The sequence below is a fragment of the Durio zibethinus genome, unplaced genomic scaffold (genome assembly GCF_047325235.1).
Source record: "Durio zibethinus cultivar Kanyao isolate XHJ-2024 unplaced genomic scaffold, ASM4732523v1 HiC_scaffold_82, whole genome shotgun sequence".
Classification (NCBI taxonomy): Eukaryota; Viridiplantae; Streptophyta; class Magnoliopsida; order Malvales; family Malvaceae; genus Durio; species Durio zibethinus.
Window position 1 is genome coordinate 47,926 of NW_028322705.1, and position 25,097 is coordinate 73,022.

At 30.0% G+C, this 25,097-nt stretch overlaps 1 protein-coding gene across 19 annotated transcripts; it reads left to right on the forward strand.

Annotated features, from left to right (window-relative positions):
- The first annotated feature begins 1,384 nt into the window (after positions 1 to 1,384).
- Positions 1,385 to 10,831, forward strand: LOC111301142 (N-terminal acetyltransferase A complex auxiliary subunit NAA15-like). Of its 19 annotated transcripts, XM_089757607.1 has the most exons (13): positions 2,135 to 3,294; positions 4,257 to 4,342; positions 4,433 to 4,484; positions 4,617 to 4,687; positions 5,050 to 5,104; positions 5,218 to 5,313; positions 5,800 to 5,928; positions 6,030 to 6,111; positions 6,198 to 6,428; positions 6,665 to 6,733; positions 7,436 to 7,488; positions 7,649 to 7,745; positions 8,437 to 10,831. In XM_089757607.1, exons 8-10 carry the CDS (start codon positions 6,098 to 6,100, stop codon positions 6,666 to 6,668), a joined length of 249 nt encoding a protein of 82 aa, XP_089613733.1. In that variant the 5' UTR covers positions 2,135 to 3,294; positions 4,257 to 4,342; positions 4,433 to 4,484; positions 4,617 to 4,687; positions 5,050 to 5,104; positions 5,218 to 5,313; positions 5,800 to 5,928; positions 6,030 to 6,097; the 3' UTR covers positions 6,669 to 6,733; positions 7,436 to 7,488; positions 7,649 to 7,745; positions 8,437 to 10,831. The 19 variants fall into 19 exon arrangements, 18 of the variants coding, with proteins under 18 accessions (XP_089613734.1, XP_089613735.1, XP_089613726.1 ...); XM_089757608.1 differs by lacking the exon at positions 7,649 to 7,745 and having other exon boundaries at positions 1,385 to 3,294; positions 4,617 to 4,722; positions 7,312 to 7,488; XM_089757600.1 differs by lacking the exon at positions 7,649 to 7,745 and having other exon boundaries at positions 1,391 to 3,294; positions 5,050 to 5,119; positions 5,834 to 5,928; positions 7,312 to 7,488.
- The last annotated feature ends 14,266 nt before the right edge of the window (positions 10,832 to 25,097 follow it).

The window sequence follows — 25,097 nt, forward strand, 5'->3', positions numbered from 1 at the left end:
TAATGTGGAAAATTTTGCTATGGAGCTGACAAGAGTGGCTATAAAAAATTCCCAGTTTTGTTGTTCTAAGTCTCGTCTCTTATGGTTTGCTGTTTGAATTTTATTATGGAGGAAAGGTTGATAATTAGCAACAAAAAGTGGATTTTGATTGGATTATAAAATTTTATTATTAGTTGAAAAAGGTTAACCAAATCTTATTGAGATGCTACATAATATATATATATATATATATTCTTTTAATTTGCTTACCATTTGGTTGAGATCTTTAGAGATATCTGGCTCCATAGGTTTGCCCCAAAATTTGAGGCGCTATAGAAAATTTTTGGGTACTGCTGATGAAATCTTCTGGTCAGCATGGGAAGAACACTGTTTTAGAGCTAATCTTTGCCTTTGGAGCATGTTGTACTTCGCCCCTTTTATTAGTTGCCATTTATAAACACCACATAATGTGGAAAATTTTGCTATGGAGCTGACAAGAGTGGCTATAAAAAATTCCCAGTTTTGTTGTTCTAAGTCTCGTCTCTTATGGTTTGCTGTTTGAATTTTATTATGGAGGAAAGGTTGATAATTAGCAACAAAAAGTGGATTTTGATTGGATTATAAAATTTTATTATTAGTTGAAAAAGGTTAACCAAATCTTATTGAGATGCTACATAATATATATATATATTCTTTTAATTTGCTTACCATTTGGTTGAGATCTTTAGAGATATCTGGCTCCATAGGTTTGCCCCAAAATTTGAGGCGCTATAGAAAATTTTTGGGTACTGCTGATGAAATCTTCTGGTCAGCATGGGAAGAACACTGTTTTAGAGCTAATCTTTGCCTTTGGAGCATGTTGTACTTCGCCCCTTTTATTAGTTGCCATTTATAAGCACCACATAATGTGGAAAATTTTGCTATGGAGCTGACAAGAGTGGCTATAAAAAATTCCCAGTTTTGTTGTTCTAAGTCTCGTCTCTTATGGTTTGCTGTTTGAATTTTATTATGGAGGAAAGGTTGATAATTAGCAACAAAAAGTGGATTTTGATTGGATTATAAAATTTTATTATTAGTTGAAAAAGGTTAACCAAATCTTATTGAGATGCTACATAAAATTATTTTTCTTTAAAATTTATATAATTTAAATTATTAATATAATTTTTAAAGTTATAATAGAACATATAAGTTTAATATTATAAATAAAAAATAGTTATTTTTATTTTCGAAAAATTGAATCATTTTATACCAAGACGATTAATTAGATATAAATCAAATATAATATAAAATTATTATGTCTTATCTATTATTTTATGCATTAAACATAATGAAAAATATTAAATAATAAGTATTATATGTAATTGGATGATTAAATTGTTAAACACTTAATTTTTTTTGTTTGAGTAATTGTTAATTATTAGATTTTTAAAATTTTTTTTAACCAATCAAATTTGAATTGTCATATTATATTTTGATTTGTTAATTTTTTTAATACATTAAAAGTTATTTGATTATAATTATAATTATAATTATAATTATAATTATAATTTTTAATGGTATATAATTTTATAAGAAACCAAAAGAAGTGTTTCCGTATATTTATAATTTTATCTCCTCAAACCCAACGATTATAGAAAAGCATGAAATCCCAATTTTTAAGCTTTGGAATATTCTTTAAAAAAACCTCAAAAAAAAAAAAATCTAAGTGATTAATTTTTTAAATTTTAATTTATTAATTTAATTTGTATGAAAAAAAAAATTAAACATTTAAAATATTTTTAAATTTATAATTTTAAAAATTTGACTAAATTAAAATTTAATTAAATTGCATATTATTTGAACTAATAATTATCCCAAAGGATCTTGCACCACAAGTTTTTTAAAAGAAATAAAATTTCATGTTTCTCCTTGCTAGTTTCTATGTACAATTTTATCAACATGTCGTTGAACCTTCTTTTCTTTCTTTCAGTACTTTATTGAGTTTTTCTTTTACTAACTACAATCAAGTAAGTCAATAAAGATTGGTGCAAATAATTAAAGTTTAAGATTTAGATGTAACGTATCTAGATTTATGATAATCAGATTCAAATCTTTAATGATTTTTTATTAATAAATAATTTATTAATTTTTAAAAATAAGATAACTTCTCTTATTTTTAAATTTTTTTTACAAAAAAATATAATAAAATAAAAACGTCATAATATAAAGAGAATCTAAGAACACAAAATGTCTTCAAAAAAGATTTGATATATTTAACTCGGTTTTCTTCTCAATTGATTCATTATTTCAATTTTTCGTTCATGATTTTGCTAATTTTCTCCTTGATAATATAGTTATCAACAATGTTTTAGAAGCTTATCATGGGGTGCAGTGATGGTTGACCCATGGAATCATAAACACCACCACATGTCTTTGGGAATAGGACTAATGAGAAGGGGAGGGTCCTCCCCTTATTTTGAGAAAAGTCTAAATTTCTAAACCACCAAATAAAATGATCAGCTCTTTTTTTTTTTTTGGTGAATTGGTGAGGGGTCTTTTTGTAATTGCAGATATTTATTAGTCTTTCACTATCCTTCTGGCCAATTTTGAGAAACGATACTATTCCTTCTCACTAGTCATCCTTGCAACTTTTAAGCTTTGGCTTGGCTGGGCTTTTGGTTAAAGTTTGGTGTGGGGGTAATTTAGATTTTAATTTAGAATTGCTTTTGCTGACATTTGCATCCTCCATTCTTCCTCAACTTTGTTTTCTTTAGAAAAATGAAATTTCTTTTAAAATTGATGGGGCTCCTCCACTCTTTCTATTTTCCTTTTTTTTTCTTCTGAAGTGTATTTTTTTTTTCATTTATATAAAAGAAGCAGAGCTGATTTTCATCAAATATGTTTTTCATTTAGTCACTACGTTTATTTTAAATACAAAAAAGTCAATTTTTAATTTAAAATTTAATTGGTTAAGTTTCGATGGTTAGATTTTTTGGCATTTTAAATTTAAAACCCACTGTCTTCAGCCATTCTTCTATCATTTCAATTTTCTTTCTCTCAAATTTAGGTTTTTCGTTTTTGGATTCCCTTTCGGCTTGGAATATAGATTATTGTCGATAATATCGACATCAAGCAAGTAATGAGTCGATTCAACTTTCCTTGAGATTGGGCATCAAGATTAGGTTGGGAAATTAGGGTTCTTGATCTGATAAGAGGGAAATTAATTCCTTTGAGGTGAAGGAATTTTTCTCGGCCATTGGTCAATCCAAACAAAGTAGAGAATTAGTTGGTGGAGGACAAATTGGAATGTGTGAGGAATTTGGAGACCTTCTGAAGGTTTGATTTCTACCATCTTAATTTTATTAAAATTTTTTTACTTCAAATAATGCCCAATTTGATTTTTTATTTTATTTTTTTCTGATGATAAAATGTGTTATCGGTATAGACTGTATATAATGATGTTGCTGGTGTAAGCTATTTTATTATGCCTTAGCTGTTAGTCTTATTAATTTGATTTTCTGTTCGGTATTTTTTTTTAATGAGCTCCAAATGGTACCTTGGGATGTTCTGTTCATTATATTTACTCTGGATTTCTTCTCTCTCTTATTTATAGAATCACATGATGCAAATCCAATGAAAACCTTACTTTTTTGTAGAGCTATCAAGCTTTCTCCCCTTTTCTAGAGAGAGGAGGGGTGGCTATTTTTACAAATACTCTTCAAATACTCTTGTAGCGATCTTGTTTTTCTTGATGGCTTGATAAGAAATTATGTGACAAAAATCTAGTGATGTGCTTCTGCAATAGACACAGTCCATTCGATGGGTTTTGATATTCTTAGATAATCTAGAAATAGATAGTTGTGGTATTATGCTGAAATACTTCATTGGTGTCTTGATGTGACAATAGTAAGAACTCTAGGTAGTTAAAATTACGCTTTAATATGCTTCACCCCTAGAGAGTTGACATGGTGGCTAATTCTTTTATTAGTGGCTATCTTTATCTCATTCTTTTAGTTAAACTGACTTTCCTATATAAAAACCTTTTGACGGTGGGCCAAGTTATGGCATGATTGAAATAAAGTGTCAAACTCTAGAGCTTTTGGGATTTGACTCATGCAGTGAGGATGTATTTAAATTGTTTTCTTCCTATAACCCACATTTGTTATGTATTCATTCATGAGAATTGTAATTATTGCTTTTACAATGTGCATCATTATTGCCAATAAATGCTACTTCCTTTATGATATGTGATGAATGTTCTAGGACTTATATTAGAACTTTGTTTTCTCAATTTTTAGAGGATACCACTTGATTTACTGCAAGGAAACAAATTTGGTAAAGCGGCAATTGATTACATTAAGCCTCTTCTAGCCTTTATATCCAAGTGAGATTTTTTTTTTTTTTTTAATTAGTTTGACTGGTGTTTTTTAGTTTGTTGGGTGAAATAATGATATATTTTTTCTGTGGCCTCAAGGGGTTCCATCTTTATTTCAGACCTTTCTCCCTTGTACGGTCACCCTAGAAAGGTAAGTTTTCTTACTTACATATTCTAAAAATAGAATTAAGTTTCTAAATATTGATTCTCCTAAACTGCTTAGCAACTGATTGGAGCTTGATTTCGTTAGGATTGATTACCTGCTTTGTTGACACTTATACAGGCAGACATATTGGAACAACCTATTTTTGAGTTGGAGCATTCAATTAGGACCGACGGCAGATACCCTGATCGGTAGTATATGCTTTAAACCCTTGCGTAATATTTTAGTAAGTCTTAAAAGCAAATAAATGTTTAGATTTACTACTTTTTGAGGTAATATAGACTTTCAGCCCTTATGTGATATTCTAGTAAGTCTTAACAGTGTCCAAATGTTTAGATATTGGGTATGGTCTGATTGCATGTATATCTTTTACTGCTTATTGTTTGGTGAAGTCCTCAGTCATTTATGTGTTGTTATCTATTAAACAAGTACATATGGTTGTCCCATATGGTTGCATGTGAAGTTTCTATGTTTTTGTTTGTATGCTAATACACAAGCACGCATTTGGTATTATGCTGAGTCATTTCTTGCTTGTGTTTCATATTGAGTGCAGGACAGTGAAAGAGCCCCCTTCAACACTTTTATGGATTTTATTCTTTTTGGCTTAGGTGGGAAACCATCAGGTTTCCTCACCCCATGGGCCATGGCCTTTTCTTCTTTTCTTGCTATAAATATTTGGTGCTTTCTTTGTATTTGAGTAACTTTGAATTTATTGATGCAGCATTATGACAGAAGAGGACAATATGACGTTGCTTTTTCAAAAATTAATGAGGCCATAGAGCACACACCAACTGTAATTGATATATACTCTGTCAAGGTTTGTTCTCGTCTTCAATCTTCAAATTTTTGCAATGGCTTCATCTGCTGGGTTTTATATTTTTGTTGGCTGGATTCTTTTATTTTATTTTTTTCTTATATTTTGAATTCTTTTTGCCTGGTTTGTCTCGCATCTCACAAGGCATAGCATTACCTGAAAATCTTTCTAGATATCGCCCTGGAGTTATCGTTCACTTGTAAGAGACTTATCACTTTCTATGATACTCCCCTTGATTGAATATATTATTTTGCACTAAATTGTGCAAAGTTGATAAGCATTCATTTAAAATGCATACTAGTTTTTCTTTGTGGACCTTAAGTCTTGATGGGCATTGGGCAGGCATATGACCTCCTTTCTTAGGTTTTGGGGTTTTTGGTACATGGCTATTGTTTCTTGATGAACCTTTTTACTATCTTTTGGAGAAGTTCTTGGAATTTTCTTGAAGCTGGGTCTATGTGTATATTATTTACTTCTCTTTGGTGACAGAGTCGGATACTGAAACATGCTGGTGATTTGGTAGCTGTGGCTTCATTGACAGATGAAGCTAGGTGTATGGATCTTGCAGATCGCTATATAAACAGTGAATCTGTGAAGCGAATGTTGCAGGCTGATCAGGTTCTAAAGCTCCCCCCTTCATCTTTTGTCATAGTTAATATTTGTCACTAAATTTCTTTCGGTATTATTGTACTGTTCACAAACTTTTTCTACTCTTGAAGGTGGCTTTGGCAGGAAAAACTGCTGTTTTGTTCACGAAAGATGGGGCCAGCACACCAACCTTCATGACATGCAGTGCATGTGGTCTGTTTTTGTTTATTACCTTCCACATGTCGTTGTCTCTAATTATAATTTGGGTACACCTACTGAGTGTTATCCATCTTTTGAAGGTATGAACTTGCTTCTGATGAAAGTTACTTTCGACATGGTGATCTTGGACGAGCCCTGGAGAAATTTATAGCTGTGGAGAAGCACTATGCTGATATTACTGAAGATCAATTTGATTTCCATTCTTATTGTTTGCGGAAAATGACACCTCGTTCATATATTGGAAAGCTAAAATTTAAAGATTGGTTGCATTCACTTGCTTATTTTCACAAAGTAGCAGCTGGAGCCATCAGGTGAACATTTTTGTTAGGATCTGCAAGCTTTTCAATGATTTGCAATAGACTTAGAAACCGAAAAAAATGAGTGTATCCCCTTTATAACTTTAGTTATAGATTGGATCCATACCTTCAATTAGTTATAGTATCTCAAGTAAAAAAATTAGTATTGTTCTTTTTTTCTTTCAATAAAAAAAAATTCTTAATTTGATTTATATTATAATGTAATAATATAACAACAATTATGAGTCTAGGTAAACCCCATAACGAAAGTCATTGCACGGCAACAAAAAGTTCAACCCAACAATGAAAAGCAGCTTGAGGTTTTTGTTCTTTTCATCCCTATGCCATTATGAAAAATTTTATCTTTACGAGTACTCATTTGCATGTTCATTGATTTATGATTTGGGTGTGAGTTTTTTGGTTTCATTGTGTCTTTTGTCATCTATTGTCTTGCTTATAAGTACTCCAGTTTAAGGTACCCATTTGCCTGTACTGCTAGTTCATGCATTTGAAGATTTTATCTTGGTTAATGAGGAGGTCAAATAATTTGATAGAATTTCAAGCTATTGCTATTAGAAATTACCTTCTGCAGATGTTTAGCTCAGAAATCAGATTGATTTAGTTACATATATGAGGGTTGATTAGGAGACACTGTCTGGTGTAATATAAAAGATTTTGGCTGAGGGGCTCAAATGACTCTTCTTGGTTTCTCATCCTTCATTGGCAGGATTGAGGTTGAGTAATGATCCTCTTTATGAGGGAAGATTACTCAAAAGGCTGTTTAGAAAGCATTCTCCAAATTGCTATAAAAACCAACCATCATAGCAAAACAGCAGTGTCTGTGTTTCTTCATTTTTGGGTTCTGCCACACACTGAAATACCCTTTGCATATCAACAGGAGCTGACCTCAGCCTCTGGACCTTGTGATCCTTTATGTTCAGTTGATGAAGCTAGCTCGTTAGATTTTGAAGTTACTTACCAGCCAAAGACTAATTTGTTGAAAACTATTGGTGTCTTCACAGCAACTTTAACAGGGACTGTGGCAATTAACCTATCATGGGTTACCAACATCCAGGTTTATCTTTAATTTCTTGTGCAATCCGTTCTTTGTAGGTTTTAATCATTTTTTCATCTTTGGCCAATATTTTGCATATTCTTGTATTATGCACAGAAGCCTTTCTTAATTTGATCTAATTTCATAATGCATATTTCTATGGCATTGCTTTTTGGAATAGGATATGTAGGCATTATCTTTGAAGAATTTCTAGCCTTCAATAAAAGTGGAATAGATTGTTGATGGCTGTGAGTTTATGGGTGTTAAGAAGCATTGGGGTAAGAATGATTCTCAGATGTTTAGTATTGGACTGTGTTTTTCTGCTGTCCCTCTTCTTGTAGTTTGCATCATATTTATCATTCTCATAAATTGGGATGAAAACACAAAATTCTGTTGCGTATTGGATGCTTTATTCAGTACTGTCAGGTTTCAACCTGTTTCTCTCATGTTCATTGGTGGTGGCCTCATGATCCGGTATTCATTCAAGAGTTAATGAAATACAGGATGCTTGGGCTCTAAACTTATTTCCTGATCTACTAGTTTTATTGGTCTATGTTTTTGGTGAACAATGGCTTGTCTTTTTATGAAGTGATCATTGCAATTTAATATCCTTTATTTTTAATTTATGTTGGAGCCCACTTCCCATTTAAGGAAGGAGCATCTCCAATTTAAACCAATTCCAAGGAACTATCCTAGCAATGAATTAAGATAGCAAAACTAGGTACCTACCCCCATGGTCAATTGGGAGAGCCAAAGTTTGTGTTTGTGTGTGGCTTGTTACCATCACTAGGAATTCTGCAAATGGTTACTATGACTATCTCCCTTTATTAATGGAATTCTATGGTCTACTTATGCTGATGCATCTGACTTATGTATGGAAAACTTTTTTTTTTTTATCATTTTCTTATTTATTTCCGCCTTTATCTGTTAATACTTGTGTAATAATGCTTGGGCCATTCACATTTGTAGGCTCCTTCAACTGATTTAGCTATTTCAGAGCTGACACATGCATCTGCTGAATCGTTTTTTCTTGCTTGGTGCAATGACCATTGTAGAGATAGTTGATGCCCCTCAAGGATTTGAGCTGGTTATTGACAATATAACCACTCTAAAGCCACGGACTCTGCTGTGGGTGGTGAGTTGATTTCTTTCGGCTATTGTCATACTGACAATTTTTTCATTAATGGTTCATATATGAGTCTTGTTGAGAGTTCAATTGCATGGTGAAGCATACCCTATGGCCTAATTTACCCACCAACCGTGAAATTTGGCCGGTGGGTATAAACCAATGATGTAGATGATTACAACTGATAAGATGGATTCAAAAGAATCTTAAATGTTCGTACTTATGTGTCATGGCCAAAGTTATTGACCTGTCGAAGAAAATTGGAGAAAGGATAAAAAAAAATGCAAAAGTTATGTTAAAGTATTCATTAGTTGCTTTTCATGATTCAAGTCCAATCTCACCTCCTGGAAATTAAAAAAATAAGCTCTTAAATTTTTTAAATCTTGGCCCATTCATGTCCCAAACCAGTGCACTAGAAGAGCCTCTGAAGTTAATTTTCAATTATAAGATAGAGATTTGATGTTGCAACTTAATCAAAAAAACCTTAATTATGTCTTACCTTGAAGAATAAAGCAGACGATGGCCTTTAGTATTTGCCCTAAGCCTTAATTGTAAATATTCTTGTTTGATTAAAATCTCTTTTAGCATTTGCCAATCAATAGATGTTAGTATCTTGGATTTTTTTGATGGTATAGGATTTTTGTAATTATCATTGAGAAACTACTTTTTTAGGAAGATCAATTATCATTTAATGTTTTGCTCATAGAAATCTATTAATTTTTGCATTAATGATACTAAAATGGAGAGAGGTTATCTAGGTGAGTACAAATACCAATATTTTCATCATGTTTTTTTATGGCATTGGTTGTAAAGTAGTGGGATATTCATGGAACAAATGTAATTTTTTTAATGAATTTTTCTTTTTGGTTCCAAAGGAACTTATCGACGCTACTGCTTTGCTATACCATATGTTGAATGATATGCCACTTCAAAAGAAAGCTTACCTTTTTTCATATTGTATTCTCTAAAACTCCAAATATGCGTCTTTTTCCGTCTTTCATTAGATGTGTGTTCTCATTGAGTTTTTCTTATGTTATGTTATGATTATTCATTGAGAAAGTAAGTTAATGTTGTCTTAAGGTTAGGGTTAAGTCTTTAACAATATAAGTCCTTCTATTTAGAAAGTAATGGATAATTATCTTAGGGTTGTATTGGGGTTAATTTATTTAGGATATATTGGAGGTTTTGAGTTTAGGTTAAGGTTCAGGTTATAATACTTTATTTGTGAGCTTGGGGTTGTTCGATCAGTAAAATGAGTTGGTAATGAATGTGGTTAGCTGTTGCTTTATTCATTTCTTATTGCCTTACTTTTACTTTATTTGCTAGCTGTCCTTGTCTTCATTTTGTTTATTTGCTGCATTGGTTTTGATCAGTTTTGGCTTGCTTTTTTTGTAGTTGTTGCATGGCCTCCAAGTTCTTCTATTTTTATTTCTCAAATAGCATTGTTATATTGGGGGAAACACTAAAATTTTCCTATGGCATGACAATTGTGTTTAACTCAACTAGTATGTAATTGTTATATAACACGTTGAATGGAAACAATAATATCCCGAAGCATCTCTATAGATGTCTTTTCTTGTTGAGATTTTGTTTTTATGTTCGGTTTTGGTCCACTAAGATTATTGGTTCCATGACAATTGCATTTAACTTAAGTGGTATGGACTTATTATATCACATCTTGCTGATTTTAGAATGGTATGTGACTTTGAATGAAGCTTCCTCTTGTTATTTGGCTCTTTGAAATGGAAACATAATATTCCTAAGCATTTTTATAGATATCTTTTCTCATTAAGATTTTATTATATCACATTCTTCTTGTTTCATTCTTTCATTTTTTGTGTACATGAGTTGAGTTTTGTAATTTTGCTTTTGAAAAAATCTTTGGATTTGGTTTCGTAAGTATGATTGTTATTTGGTAGTCTCTATGGAGCTCAATGGATTGTGTGCTTGCAATTTTGCAAGATGGGAAGAATTAGAGATTCAAATTTGGATAGCTGTGTGTTGTGCATGTTAGGAGTTAGTTATTTTTTGTTGGTTCAAATTTATTGCTTGATGGATTAATTTCTTAGGTTTATTTTCTGAAACTAAGTTCCACCAAGCACGAAGGTTGAATGTTAAAAGGAAGATTCCTTGCCTCTTTTGTTATTGGAGTTAGTTATCATCTTTGGCCATTCATAGTTGTCGTTTTTTTCTCATTGAGGTTTTGTTATGTCATGTTTTGATTCTTCTTGTGACACATTTATCTATATTAGTTTAGTTTTTGGAATTTTACTTTTTGAAAAACCCCTTAGTTGTGGCTTCTTAAGTGTGGATATTATTTAGTAGTTGTTTGCTTTCAGCGAATGGCTTGCATGATAAGGAGAAATTCAATTTCTGTGCCTCTTGTGTATGTATATTTTGTAAGTTTCTTGTTTTGTTTGTTACAATCTTTTTGTTGTAGGACGAATGGTTTCTTTCTTTTAATTTCTGCAACTTAATTTTGACGAGGATAGCAATTGCTGCTTAAAAGGAAGAGTATCTGTATGGGCTGTGTGCTCTAAGCAAATGGCTTGCAGGATAAGGTGAATTCAATTTTTGTGCATCTTGTGTGTGTAGGTGTATTTTGAGAGTTTTTTGTCATGTTGGTTTCACTCTGTTTGTTAGCTTAAATTTCTAAAACTTAATTTTGACATGCATTGGGCTTGAATGCTTAAAAGGAAGATTATTTCCTTTTGCTGGATTCTTTGAAACTCTAAGTATCTGTCATTATAGCCTCTCGGTGTCTTTCTCATTGAGATTGTGTCTTGACTCTTCTTGTTTCATTTTTAAACTTTTACATAAATTAGGGCTTTGTAACTTTACTTTGAAAAATTCCTTGGGTTGTTCTTCCTTTATTGTGGTTGTGATCCGTTGGTCTCTATGAAACTTGTTGCACTGTGTGCTCCAAAAATGACTTGCAGTATAGGGGGACTTAAGGATTCTAAATTTGTATGACTGTGTGTAGGATTTAAGGATTAAAAATTTGTGTGGCTGTGCATATGAAAGTTTCCTTCTTGTTTTTCTCTCTATGTGCTTTAAGCAAATGGCTTGCATGATAAAGTGAATTTAATTTTTGTGCCTCGTGTGTTTAGGTGTGTATTTTGGGAGTTTTTTGTTTTGTTGCTTTCATTCTATTTGTTACAGGACAGATTGGTTTGTTAGGTTCCATTTTTGAAACTTAATTTTGACATGCATTGCGGTTGAATGCTTAAAAGGAAGATTATTTTTTTTTTCTGGATTTTTAAATTTTTACTCTTTTTTGTTTGTTTTGTTGGTTTCACTCTGTTTGTTACAGGACAGATTGGTTTGTATGTTCCATTTCTACAACTTAATTTTGACATGCATTGTGGTTGAATGCTTAAAAAATGAGATTATTTCCTTTTGCTGGATTCTTTGAAGTTGCATATGTTGTCATAGCCTCTCAGTTGGTGTCATTCTCATTGAGATTGTGTCTTGATTCTTCTTGTTTCATTTTTAAATTTTTACATAAATTAGGGCTTTGTAACTTTACTTATGGAAAATTCACTGGGTTCTTCTTCCTTTAGTGTGGTTGTAATTCGTTGGTCTCTATGAAACTTATGTGCTGTGTGCTCCAAGAATGACTTGTAGTGTAGGGGGAATTAAGGATTCTAAAGTTGTATGTGTAGGATTTAAGGATTAAAAATTTGTGTGGCTGTGTAGGAGTTTCCTTGTTTTTCTCTTTGTGTGCTCTAAGCTAATGGCTTGCATGATTAGCTGAATTCAATTTCTGTGCCTGATGTGTGTGTAGGTGTATTTTGGGAGTTTTTTGTTTTGTTGATTTCACTCTATTTGTTACAGAACAGGTTGGTTTGTTGGGTTCAATTTGTGAAACTTAATTTTGACATGCATTGTGGTCAAATGTTTAAAAGGAAGATTTTCTTTTGCTGGATTCTTTGAAACTCTTAATATGTGTATGGGAGTTTCCTTCTTGTTTTGTAGTGTAGGGGTAATTAAGGATTCTAAATTTCTATGGTTGTGTGTAAGTATTTAAGGATTAAAAATTTGTGGCTGTGTATGGGAGTTTCCCTGTTGTTTTTCTCTTTGTGTGCTTCAAGCAGTGAATTCAATTTCTGTGCCTCTGTGTGTGTAGGTATGTGTTTATGGAGGTTTTTATTTTATTGGTTTCACTCTGTTTGTTACAGGACAGAGTGGTTTGTTAGGTTCAATTTTTGCAATTTAATTTTGACATGCATTATGGTTGAATGCTTAAAAAGAAGATTATTTTCTTTTGCTGGATTCTTTGAAACTCTAAATATATGTTGTCATAGCCTTTCAGTTGGTGTCTTTCTCATTGAGATTATCTCTGGATTTTTCTTGTCTCATTTTTAAATTTTTACATAAATTAGGGCTTTGTAACTTTACTTTGAAAAATCCTTTGAGTTCTTCTTTTAGTGTAGTTGTGATCTGATGGTCTGTATGAAACTTAATGCGCTGTGTGGTCCAAGAATGACTTGCAGGGGAATTATGGATTCTAAATTTGTATGGCTGTGTGTAGGATTTAAGGATAAAAAATTTGTGTGGCTCTGTGTATGGGAGTTTTCTTGTTTTTCTCTCTGTGGCATGACAGATGGGGTTTTTAGGTTTCACTGGCTTGGCTTTTTTAGTTATTGATGATGTTGTCGAACTTTTCATTGTGGTTGCATTTAATTTGATGAAGTTGTTTGAGAATGCATTAGGAGAATGTTATTGCAAAAGAATTTTTTGGGTTGTGGTTTCTTCATTCATGAGTGTGCCTAGTTGTCATCTGTTTGTCTCTTTGAAGCTTAATTGGCTATGTGCTCGAAGCATACCTTGCAGGATAGAAGGAATTAAAGTTTCAAAATTTCTGTTTGTGTGTTTGTTGGTTTTATTCTGCAAGTTGGCTTCTAGATTTCATTCCCATGGCTTCTGGTTAATGTCTAATTTTTTGTTGTAGTGCTTTTAACTTGCTGGAGTTTGATCTAAACTTCAATTAATATTTGATCTCTTATGCTTTAACATTCCATTTAAATTTTAGTTTTATCTTTTGTGTACAAATTGTAGTTTTGTAAACTTTTCTTAATTGTGGTTGCTTTTAGTCGTCTATACAGAAATTAGTTGATCGTGTACTCCAAGCATTATTTGCTAGAGAGAGGAATTAGAGATTGTATAATAGTGTACTCCAAATTTGTATGGTTGAGTTTTTTATTTTTTATTTTTTTATTTTGCTAGTTCAACTCTGTTGCATGACAAATTGTAATCTTAGGTTTAATTTTAGAAACTTAATCCAACCTAGCACTGAGGATGAGTGCTTACAATGAAGAGTACTTTTTTCTTCTTGTGTTGTTTTTTTATTCTTCTTGTTTTGCTGATTTCACTTTATTTTGTTGCATGATGGATTACTTTCTTAAGATTAATTTCATAAACTTAAATCTAGTTAAGCACTGAGATGGAAGATTGCCTCTTTCTTTTTGGATTCTTTGAAAATCTATGATCTTGCATAGAATTTTTGTTGTATTGTATGGTAACTTTCGATGATAACTGTACCTGTTCTAGTACATTTCAGATCATGAAGAGTTTGATTAAAGTTGCTAAAATTCTATGTTTATGATTATAATATGGACTTTGTTTTCTTAAGTAACACTGTTATTATTGGAAGCACCCTGACTTATGATGTGGTTGGTGGCTGTTGTTTTTTAACTTTGGTATATAATTGTTGTATATTTATGTTGAGATGCAAAACTACCTCTTTATCTTTGGCCTATCATTATAGTCTTTTCTTGTTAAGTTTTTGTTGCTTTGGTTTTAATTTCTCTTTAGGTTCTTAAAGGCCTTCTACTTTCGTATCTTTGGGGTTTCGAGTTAAAACATTTATAATGTCTGATTTGTGAGCAATTGATGTGAAAGGTTTATTTTGCAGGCAATCTTTGCCTTGAATCTTTTTGCTTTAGGATTAGTTCATTATGCTCTTAAATCATGAAGTTCAAGTTTGATGATCTTTATTTCTAAAATAGCATTGTTCTCTATACATGTGGCATGTTGCTTGTGTTTAACATAAATGCATATCACCCTATTATTAAACATTGTTGAATGAGACTTTGATTTCATTAAAAATGAAAAGTGTTATGTGCATGTATATTAATTAGATATTTAATTAAGATCATCTTGTATTTTATTTTGAAATTTATTTTTATTTATCGTGTATTTTATCTAATTAACAAAATTATTTTGTATAATATTTATCTTTTATTTATTACTTATTATTTTATTTATTATTTTGGATTGTATAATATTTATCTTTCATTAAGAGATAATGATTATTTTTGTTATTTTCTTTTGAAATTTTATTGGCTTATATATAATAATACTAGTTTGGAATTGTTATATCTGTCACTAGTTACTTCATGTATCTATATTTTTACATTTTTAATGATTTAAAAATTAAAAATTTTAAATTTAAATCAATAAATTCAAATCAAAATATTTTACATCTAAACTTTAAAATTCAAATTAAATTTTAAAACATAAATTAAAGATTGAATTTTGTAGAATTTTTTTTATTTCTTTATTTACTTCCTTTTTCTTTTCTTTTTTTTTTTAGCTTTTTATGCCTTTTCTTAATTTTTCATTTATTATTTTTTATTATTTAGTATATTTTTTCTTTTTTATTTTCATTCATTCTTTTTTTTTTCACAAAATACTTTCTTACTTTTTCACTAGATATTTTTCTTTTTACTTTGATTTATTTCGTTATTTCAATTTAATTGTTCATTTACATTATTTTCTATTAGTTTTTTTCTTTTTATACTCTCTTTACTTTGTATCTTTATTTTTTTCATTTTTTATTTTTTCTTAAGGTTTTGCTTCTTTTTTTTTTGGGTTTTTTTTTGTTGGCATTTCTTTCTAATTTGTGTTTTTTTTTTCACACTTTCTTCTTTTGTTTTTATTTTTTATTTTGTATTAATTTTTTTCTTCTTTTAATTTTTTATCTTTGATTTTTTATATATTTATTTCTTATTATTTCTTATATTTTTTTATTTTTTGTTTGTATTTTATAAAACTAAATTTTTTTTCTATTCTCATTTTTTTCATTTTTATTAGTTTTTGTATTTTTTAATTTTTTCTTTTGACTATTTTTTCATGTTTGTACTTTTTTTTTATTGTGTTTTTGTTTATTTTTATTTTTATTTTTTTTTGTACTTATTTTATCTTTTTCCTTTTGCTTTAATATTTTCTCTTATTTTATTTTTTTTTATTTTTTATTGTTAATTTGTTATTTTTTATAAAAATTTTATAATGTTATGGGTATTTATTTTATTTTTTAATCTTTTATTCTTTGGGTTTGTCTCATTTTTTTGTCATTTTTTATTTTTTTTTTATTGTTTTGCTATTTTTTATTCTATTTTTATAATTTTTCATTAATTTTTTTCTTTTAATTTATTTGTTTATTTGCTTTCATTTTTTTAAATCTTTTTATATATTTTGTATTTTGAAATTTATTTTTTTCTTGTTTTTTCTTATATCTTTTTGTTCACATTTTTTTTTTATTTTTTCTTTGCAATTTTAAAATTTTAAACTTTTTTTTGTGCATTTCTTTTCATTTTTATTTATATTTTCTATTGACTTTTCTTTTATTTTTTATCTTTGATTTTTTATATCTTTTTTTTTCTATATTTGTTATATATTTTTTTTGTTTTTCTTTGCATATTCTAAATTAAGCTTTTTCTATTTTATATTTGAAAATTTTATTCATTTTGTCTTATTATATTTTTTTTGTTCTTTAATTTAAGAACTTTTAAAGCAAATAAACGTGAAAAATTAAAATTGTGCAAATGATTTTTATATCACAATATAAAATTGTGTATATGGTTTTTATGCTTGTAATTGTTAAAAAACGAAATTTTGATATTTTTAACTTCAAAATCTTTCATGATTTACATCAAACTAGTGAAAAATTACAACAAATGCAGATTATCATGTTTTTATGTTTGAGCAAATTTTAAATTATTCATTTTCATTTAAAAATTTGCTAAAACATTTCATACTTTTAAAGCTTGATTTCAATAGAAATTATTTTTAAAGCAAAACATAAAAGCTTCAAAAGCGTCGAGCTTTGAGTTTGTGTAATGTATAAAAATAAGTTAGCAAACAGTTAAATTTCATCAAGTGCCAATAAGGATTTTAAAAATGACATCCAAATATCAACAGTATTTCATAAATTCCTTGGAGCACTTATGAATTCTCTTAAAAATGCATATAAAGCAAATAAGTATGAAAAATTAAAAATCGTGCAAATGGTTTATAATCACAATTTGAAATTATGTAGATGAATTTTATGCCCATAATTGTTTAAAAACGAAATTTTGATATTTTCAGCTTCAAAATTTTTCATGACTTACACTTAAAACACTGTGAAAAATTAAAATCAATGTAACGTATAATTTTTTTGTGTTTTAGCGAATTTAAAACTATTCATTTTCATTTTAAAACTTACTAAAATAATATTTCATACTTTTAAAGCTTGACTTCAATATAAATGGTTTTCAAAGTAAAACGTTAAAACTTCATAAGCGTCGAGCTTTGAATTTGTGTAATATATAAAAATAAGTTAGCACACAACTAATTGTATCAAGTGTCAATAACAATTTCACAAAATGATATCTAAATATCAATAGTATTGCACAAATTTTTTGGAGTGCTCATGAATTCTCTTAAAAATGCATCTAAAGCAAATAAGCATGAAAAAGTAAAAATCGTGCAAATGATTTTTATATCACAATTTGAAATTGTGTAGATAGTTTTTACGCCCATAATTGTTCAAAATGAAAATTCGATATTCTCAGCTTCAAAATCTTTCATGATTTACACTTAACACCGTGAAAATTTAAACCAATATAGGTTATCATGTTTCTGTGTTTGAACGAGTTTAAAATTATTCATTTTCATTTAAAAACTTGCTAAAACAACATTTCATACTTTTAAAGCTCGACTCCAGTAAAAATGGTTTTCAAAGCAAAACATAAAAGCTTTAAAAGCATCAAGCTTTGAGTTTGTGCATAATGTATAAAAACAAGTTAGTAACACATTTAATCGCATCAGGGCCAATAACGATTTCACAAATGACATCCAAATATCAACAGCGTCCCACAAATTTTTTAGAGCACTTATGAATTCTTAATTTTTTAGAAATGCCTCTAGAGCAAATAAGCATGAAAAATTAAAACCGTGCAAATGGTTTTTATATCACAATTTGAAATTGTGGAGATGGTTTTTATGTCCATAATTGTTTAGAAACGAAATTTTGATATTTTCAGCTTCAAAATCCTTCATGAGTTACACTTAACACTGTAAAAATTAAAATCAGTGCAGGTTATCATGCTTCTGTGTTTGAGCGAGTTTAAAACTATTAATTTTCATTTAAAAACTTGTTAAAATAATATTTCATCCTTTTAAAGCTCGACTCCAGTAGAAACTATTTTCAAAGCAAAACATAAAAGCTTCAAAAGCGTTGAACTTTGAACTTTGAGTTTGTACGTAATGTATAAAAATAAATTAGCACATAGTTTAATCGCAACAAGCGCTAGTAACGATTTCAAAAATAACATCCAAATATCAATAGCATCTCACAAATTTTTTGGAGCACCAATGAATTCTCTTTAAAATGCATATAATAGAGCAAATTCGCATAAAAAAATTAAAATTGTGCAAATGGTTTTTATATCGCAATATGAAATTGTGCAGATCGTTTTTATGCCCGTAACTTTTTAGAAACAAAATTTTGATATTTTCAACTCCAAAATCCATAATGACTTACACATAACACAGTGAAAAATTAAAACAAATGTAAGTTATCACGTTTTCGTGTTTGAGTGAGTTTAAAACTATTCATTTTCATTTAAAAACTTGCTAAAATAATATTTCATACTTTTATTGCTCGACTCCAGGAGAAATGGTTTTCAAAGCAAAAGGTCGAGCTTTGAGTTTGTGCATAATGTATAAAAACAAGTTAGCACAGTTAATCACATCAAGTGCCAATAAAGATTTCACAAATGCCATCCAAATATCAATAGCATCCCACAAATTCCCTGGCGCACCCATGAATTCTCCTAAAAATGCATCTACAGCAAATAAGCATGAAAAATTAAACCAGCAGAAATGGTTTCTAAAGCAAAACATAAAAGCTTCAAAAGCGTCGAGCTTTGAGTTTGTGTGTAATGTATAAAAATAAGTTAGCACACTGTTAATCGCATCAAGCGCCAAAAATGATTTCACAAATTACATCCAAATATCAAAAACATCCCACAAATTTCCTGGAGCACACATTAATTCTCTTAAAAATGCATCTGAAGCAAATAAGCATGAAAAATTAAAATCGTGCAAAATGGTTTTTATATCACAATTTGAAATTGTGCAGATAGTTTTTATTCTCATAGTTGTTCAGAAACGAAATTTTGATATTTTCGACTCCAAAATCTTTCATGACTTACACTTAGCATCGTGAAAAATTAAAACAAATGCAGGTTATCATGTTTCTATGTTTGAGCAAGTTTAAAACTATTCATTTTCATTTAAAAACTTGCTAAAATAATATTTCATACTTTTAAAGCTTGACATAAAAGCAAAACATAAAAACAAGTTAGCACACAGTTAATCGCATCAAGCACCAATAACGATTTCACAAATGACATCCAAATGTTAATAGCATCCCAAAAATTCCCTGGAGCACCCAAGAATTCTCCTAAAAATAATGCATCTACAGCAAATAAGCATGAAAAATTAAACTAGCAGAAACCGTTTCCAAAGCAAAACATTAAAGCTTCAAAAGTGTCGACCTTTTAGTTTGTGTGTAATATATAAAAACAAGTTAGCACACAACTAATCCCATCAAGCGCCAATAACGATTTCAAAAATGATATCCAAATATCAACAGCATCCCACAAATTCCATAGAGCACCCAAGAATTCTCCTAAAAATGCATGTAAAAGCAAATAAGCAAGGAAAATTAAAAACCGTGCAAATGGTTTTTAATCATAATTTTAAATTGTGCTGATGGTTTTTATGCCCATAGTTTTTCATAAACGAATTTTTTATATTTTCAGCTCCAAAATCCTTCATGACTTACACTTACCACCGTGAAAAATTAAAACCAAAGTAGGTTATCAAGTTTCTATGTTTGAGCAAGCTTAAAATTATTCCCTTCCATTTAAAAACTTACTAAAACAACATTTCATACTTTTAAAGCTCCACTCCAGCAGAAATGGTTACCAAAGCAAAATATAAAAGCTTCAAAAGCATCGAGTTTTGACTTTGTGCGTAATATTAAAAACAAGTTAGCAAACTGTTAATCGCATCAAGCGCCAATAATGATTTCACAAATGATATCCAAATATCAACAGCATCCCACAAATTTCCTAGAGCACCAATGAATTCTCTTAAAAATGCATCTAAAGCAAATAAACATGAAAAAGTAAAAATCGTGCAAAAGTTTTTAGATCACAATTTGAAATTGTGCATATGGTTTTTATGCTCATAATTGTTCAGAAATGAAATTTTGATATTTTCAGCTCTAAAATCCTTCATGACTTACACTTAACATTGTGAAAATTTAAAACAATGCAGGTTATCATTTTTCTGTGTTTGAGTGAGTTTAAAACTATTCATTTCCATTTAAAAAGTTGCTAAAACAACATTTCATACTTTTAATGATCGACTCCAGCAGAAATAGTTTTCAAAGCAAAACGTTAAGCTTTTGAGCTTGTACGTAATGCATAAAAGCAAGTTAGCACACAATTAATCGCATCTAAGGCCAATAACAATTTCACAAATGAAATCCAAATATCGACAGTATCCCACAAATTCCATGGAACGCACATTAATTCTCCTAAAAATGCATCTAAAGCAAATAAGCAATAAAAAATAAAACTATGCAAATGGATTTTATATCACAATTCGAAATTATGCAGATGGTTTTTATGCCTGTAATTGTTCAAAAACGAATTTTGATATTTTCAGCTACAAAATCCATCATGACTTACACCTAACACCGTGAAAAATTATAACCAATGCAGGTTATCATGTTTCTGTGTTTGAGCAAGTTTAAAACTATTCATTTCTATTTAAAAACTTGCTAAAACAATACTCCATACCTTTAAAGGTCAACTCCAGCAAAAATTGTTTTCAAAGCAAAATATAAAAGCTTCAAAAACATCGAGCTTTGAGTTTGTGTGTATTGCATAGAAACAAGTTAACATACAGATAATAACGTCAAACGCCGATAACGATTTCACAAATGACATCCTAAACCCATTAATTCTCCTAAAAATGCATCTAGAGCAAATAAGTATGAAAAATTAAAATCGTGCAAATGGTTTTTATATCACAATTTCAAATTGTGCAGATGGATTTTATCCCCATAATTGTTCAGAAACCAAAATTTGAAATTTTCAGCTCCAAAATCCTTCATGACTTACGCTTTAACATCATGAAAAATTAAAACCAATACTGGTTAACATGTTTCTATGTTTCAGCGAGTTTAAAACTATTCATTTCCATTTAAAAACTTGGTAAAACAACTTTTCATACTTTTAAAGCTTGACTCCAGCAGAAATGGTTTCTAAAGCAAAACATAAAAGCTTCAAAAGTGTTGAGCTTTGAGTTTGTGCATAATGTAAAAGAACAAATTAGCAAACATTTAATCATATCAAGTGCCAATAACGATTTCACAAATGACATCCAAATATTTACAAATTCCCTAGAGCACCCATGATTTCTCCTAAAAATGCATCTAAAGGAAATAAGCATGAAAAATTAAAATTTTGCAAATGGATTTTATATCACAATTTGAAATTGGAGAGATGAATTTTATGCCCATAATTGTTTAGAAACAAAATTTTGATATTTTCAGCTCCAAAATCCTTCCTGATCCCATGAAAAATTAAAACCAATGCAGGCTATCATGTTTCTATGTTTGAGCGAGTTTAAAACTATTCATTTCCATTTAAAAAGTTGCTAAAACAACATTTCACACTTTTAAAGCTCAACTCCAGTAGAAATAGTTTTCAAAGCAAAATGTCAAGCTTTGAGTTTGTACATAATGTATAAAGCAAGTTAGCACATAGTTAATCACATCAAGCGCCAGTAACGATTTCACAAATGACACCCAAATATCAACAGCATCCCACAAATTCCCTGGAGCACACATTCATTCTCCTAAAAATGGATCTAAAGCAAATAAGCAATAAAAATTAAAACCGTGCAAATCGTTTTTATATCACAATGTGAAAATGTGCAGATGGTTTTTGAGTTTGAGTTTGTGCGTAATTTATAAAAACAAGTTAGCAAACAATTAATCACATCAAGCACCAATTACGATTTAACAAATGACATCCAAATATCAACAGCATCCCACAAATTCCCTGGAGCACTCATGGATTCTCCTAAAAATGCGTCTAGAGCAAATAAGCATGAAAAATTAAAATCATGTAAAAGGATTTTATATCACAATTCGAAATTGTGCAGATGGATTTTATGCCCATAATTGTTCAGAAACGACATTTTGATATTTTCAGCTCCAAAATCCTTCATGACTTGCCTTTAACACCTTGAAAAATTAATGTAGGTTATCATGTTTCTGTGTTTGAATGAGTTTAAAACTATTCATTTCCATTTAAAAACTTGCAAAAACAACATTTTTATACTTTTAAAGCTCAACTACAGCAGAAATGGTTTTCAAAGCAAAACGTCGAGGTTTGAGTTTGTGCGTAATGTATAAAAGCAAGTTAGCACACAGTTAATTGCATCAAGCACCAATAACGATTTCGCAATTGACATCCAAATATCAAATGCATCCCACAAATTCCCTGGAGCACACATTAATTCTCCGAAAAATGCATCTAAAGCAAATGAGCATGAAAAATTAAAGCCATGCAATGGTTTTTATATCACAATTTGAAATTGTGCAGATTGTTTTTTTTACCATAATTGTTCAGAAATGAAATTTTGATATTTTCAGCTCCAAAATCCTTCCTGAGTTACACTTAACACCATGAGAAATTAAAACCAATGCAGGTTATAATGTTTTTGCGTTTGTGCATGTTTAAAACTATCCGTTTCTATTTAAAAACTTGCTAAAACAACATTTCGTACTTTTAAAGTTCGACTCCAGCAAAAATTGTTTTCAAAGCAAAACATAAAACCTTGAAAAGCGTCGAGCTTTGTGTTTGAGTGTAATATATAAAAACAAGTTAGCACACAGTTAATCGCATCAAGCGCCAATAACGATTTCATAAATGACTTCCAAATATCAACAGCAACCCACAAATTCCCTGGAGCACCATGAATTCTCCTAAATATGCATCTAAAGCAAATAAGCTTAAAAATTAAAACTGTGCAAATGATTTTTATATCACAATTTGAAATTTAGCAAATGGTTTTTATAAACATAATTGTTCAGAAAACGAAATTTTGATATTTTCATCTCCACAATCCTTCATGACATACACTTAACACCATGTAAATTTAAAAACCAATGCAGGTTATCATCTTTATGTGTTTGAGTGAGTTTAGAACTATTCATTTCCATTTAGAAACTTGCTAAAACAATGTTTCATACGTTTAAAGCTTGACTCCAGCAGAAATGGTTTTCAAAGCAGAACATCGAGCTTTGAGTTTGTGCGTAATGTATAAAAACAAGCTAGCACATAGTTAATCACATCAAGCGCTAATAACAATTTCACAAATGACATCCAAATGTCAACAGCATCCCACAAATTCCATAGAGCACGCATTAATTTTCCTAAAAAGGATTGTAAACCAAATAAGCATGGAAAATTAAAACCGTGCAAATGGTTTTTATATCACAATTTGAAATTGTGCAGATGATTTTGATTCCCAAAATTGTTCAGAAAGAAAATTTTGATATTTTCAACTCAAAAATCCCTAAGGACTTACACTTAACACCGTGAAAATTTAAATCTCTAAGGTTGTCATGTTTATGTGTTTGAGCGAGATTAAAATGATTCATTTCCATTTAAAAACTCGCTAAAACAACATTTGTTACTAATACTTCGAGCTTTGAGTTTGTGCGTAATGTATAAAAAAAAGTTAGCACACATTTAATCACATCAAGTGCGAATAACGATTTCACAAATGACATCCAAATATCAATAGAATCACACAAATTCCCTGGAGCAACCATGAATTCCCCAAAAAATGCATAGAAAGCAAATAAGCATAAAAAATTAAAACTGTGCAAATGATTTTTATATCACAATTGAAATTTTGCAACAGGTTTTTATGCCCATAACTGTTCAGAAACGAAATTTTCATATTTTCAGCTCCAAAATCCTTCATGACTTATACACTTAACACCATTAAAATTTAAAACCAATGCAGCTTGTCATGTTTATGTGTTTGAGTGAGATTAAAACTATTCATTTTCATTTAAAAACTTTCTAAAACAACATTTCTTACTTTTAAAGCTTAACTCCAGCATAAATGGTTTTCAAAGCAAAACGTCGAGCTTTCAGTTTGTGCGTAATGTATAAAAACAAGTTAGCACATAGTTAATAGCATCAAGCGCCAAAAACGATTTCACAAATGACATCGAAATATCAACAGCATCCCTCAAATTCCCCGGAGCACCTGTGAATTTGCCTAACAATGCCTCTAAAGCAAAAAAGAAAGGAAAATTAGAACCATGCAAACGGTTTTTATATCACAATTTGAAATTGTGCATATGGTTTTTATGCCGATAGTTGTTTAGAAACGAAAATTTGATATTTTCAGCTCCAAAATCCTTCATGAATTACACCTAACACTGTGAAAAGTTAAAACCAATGCAGGTTATCATGTTTCTATGTTTCAGCGAGTTTAAAAACTTGCTAAAACAACATTTCATACTTTTAAAGCTTGACTCCAGCAGAAATGGTTTTCAAAGTAGAACATTGAGCTTTGAGTTTGTGCATAATGTATAAAAACTAGTTAGCACACAGTTAATCGCATCAAGCACCAATAACAATTTCACAAATGACATTGAAATATTAACAGCATCCCACAAATTCCCTGGAGCACCCATGAAATCCCCAAAAAATGCATCTAAAGCAAATAAGCATGAAAAATTAAATCCGTGCAAATGATTTTTATATCACAATTTGAAATTGAGCAGATGGTTTTTATCGACATAATTGTTCAGAAACGAAATTTTGATAATTTCATCTCCAAAATCCCTCATGACATACACTTAACACCGTGAAAATTTAAAACCAATGCAGGTTTATCATCTTTCTGTGTTTGAGCGAGTTTAAAACTATTCATTTCCATTTAAAAACTTGCTAAATCAACATTTCATACTTTTAAAGCTCGATTCCAGCAGAAATGGTTTTTAAAACAGAACACAGTTAATCGCATCAGGCGCCAATAACGATTTCACAAATGACATCCAAATATCAACAGCTTCTCACAAATTCCCTAGAGCATCCATGAATTCCCCTAAAAATGCATCTAGAGC

Coding starts and splice junctions, on each gene's coding strand:
- LOC111301142 (XM_089757593.1), top strand. CDS start 3,265: ATGTGTGAGGAATTTGGAGACCTTCTGAAG. Junction 3,295..4,256: donor AATTTGGAGACCTTCTGAAG/GTTTGATTTCTA, acceptor CTCAATTTTTAG/AGGATACCACTTGATTTACT. Junction 4,688..5,217: donor GACGGCAGATACCCTGATCG/GTAGTATATGCT, acceptor TTATTGATGCAG/CATTATGACAGAAGAGGACA.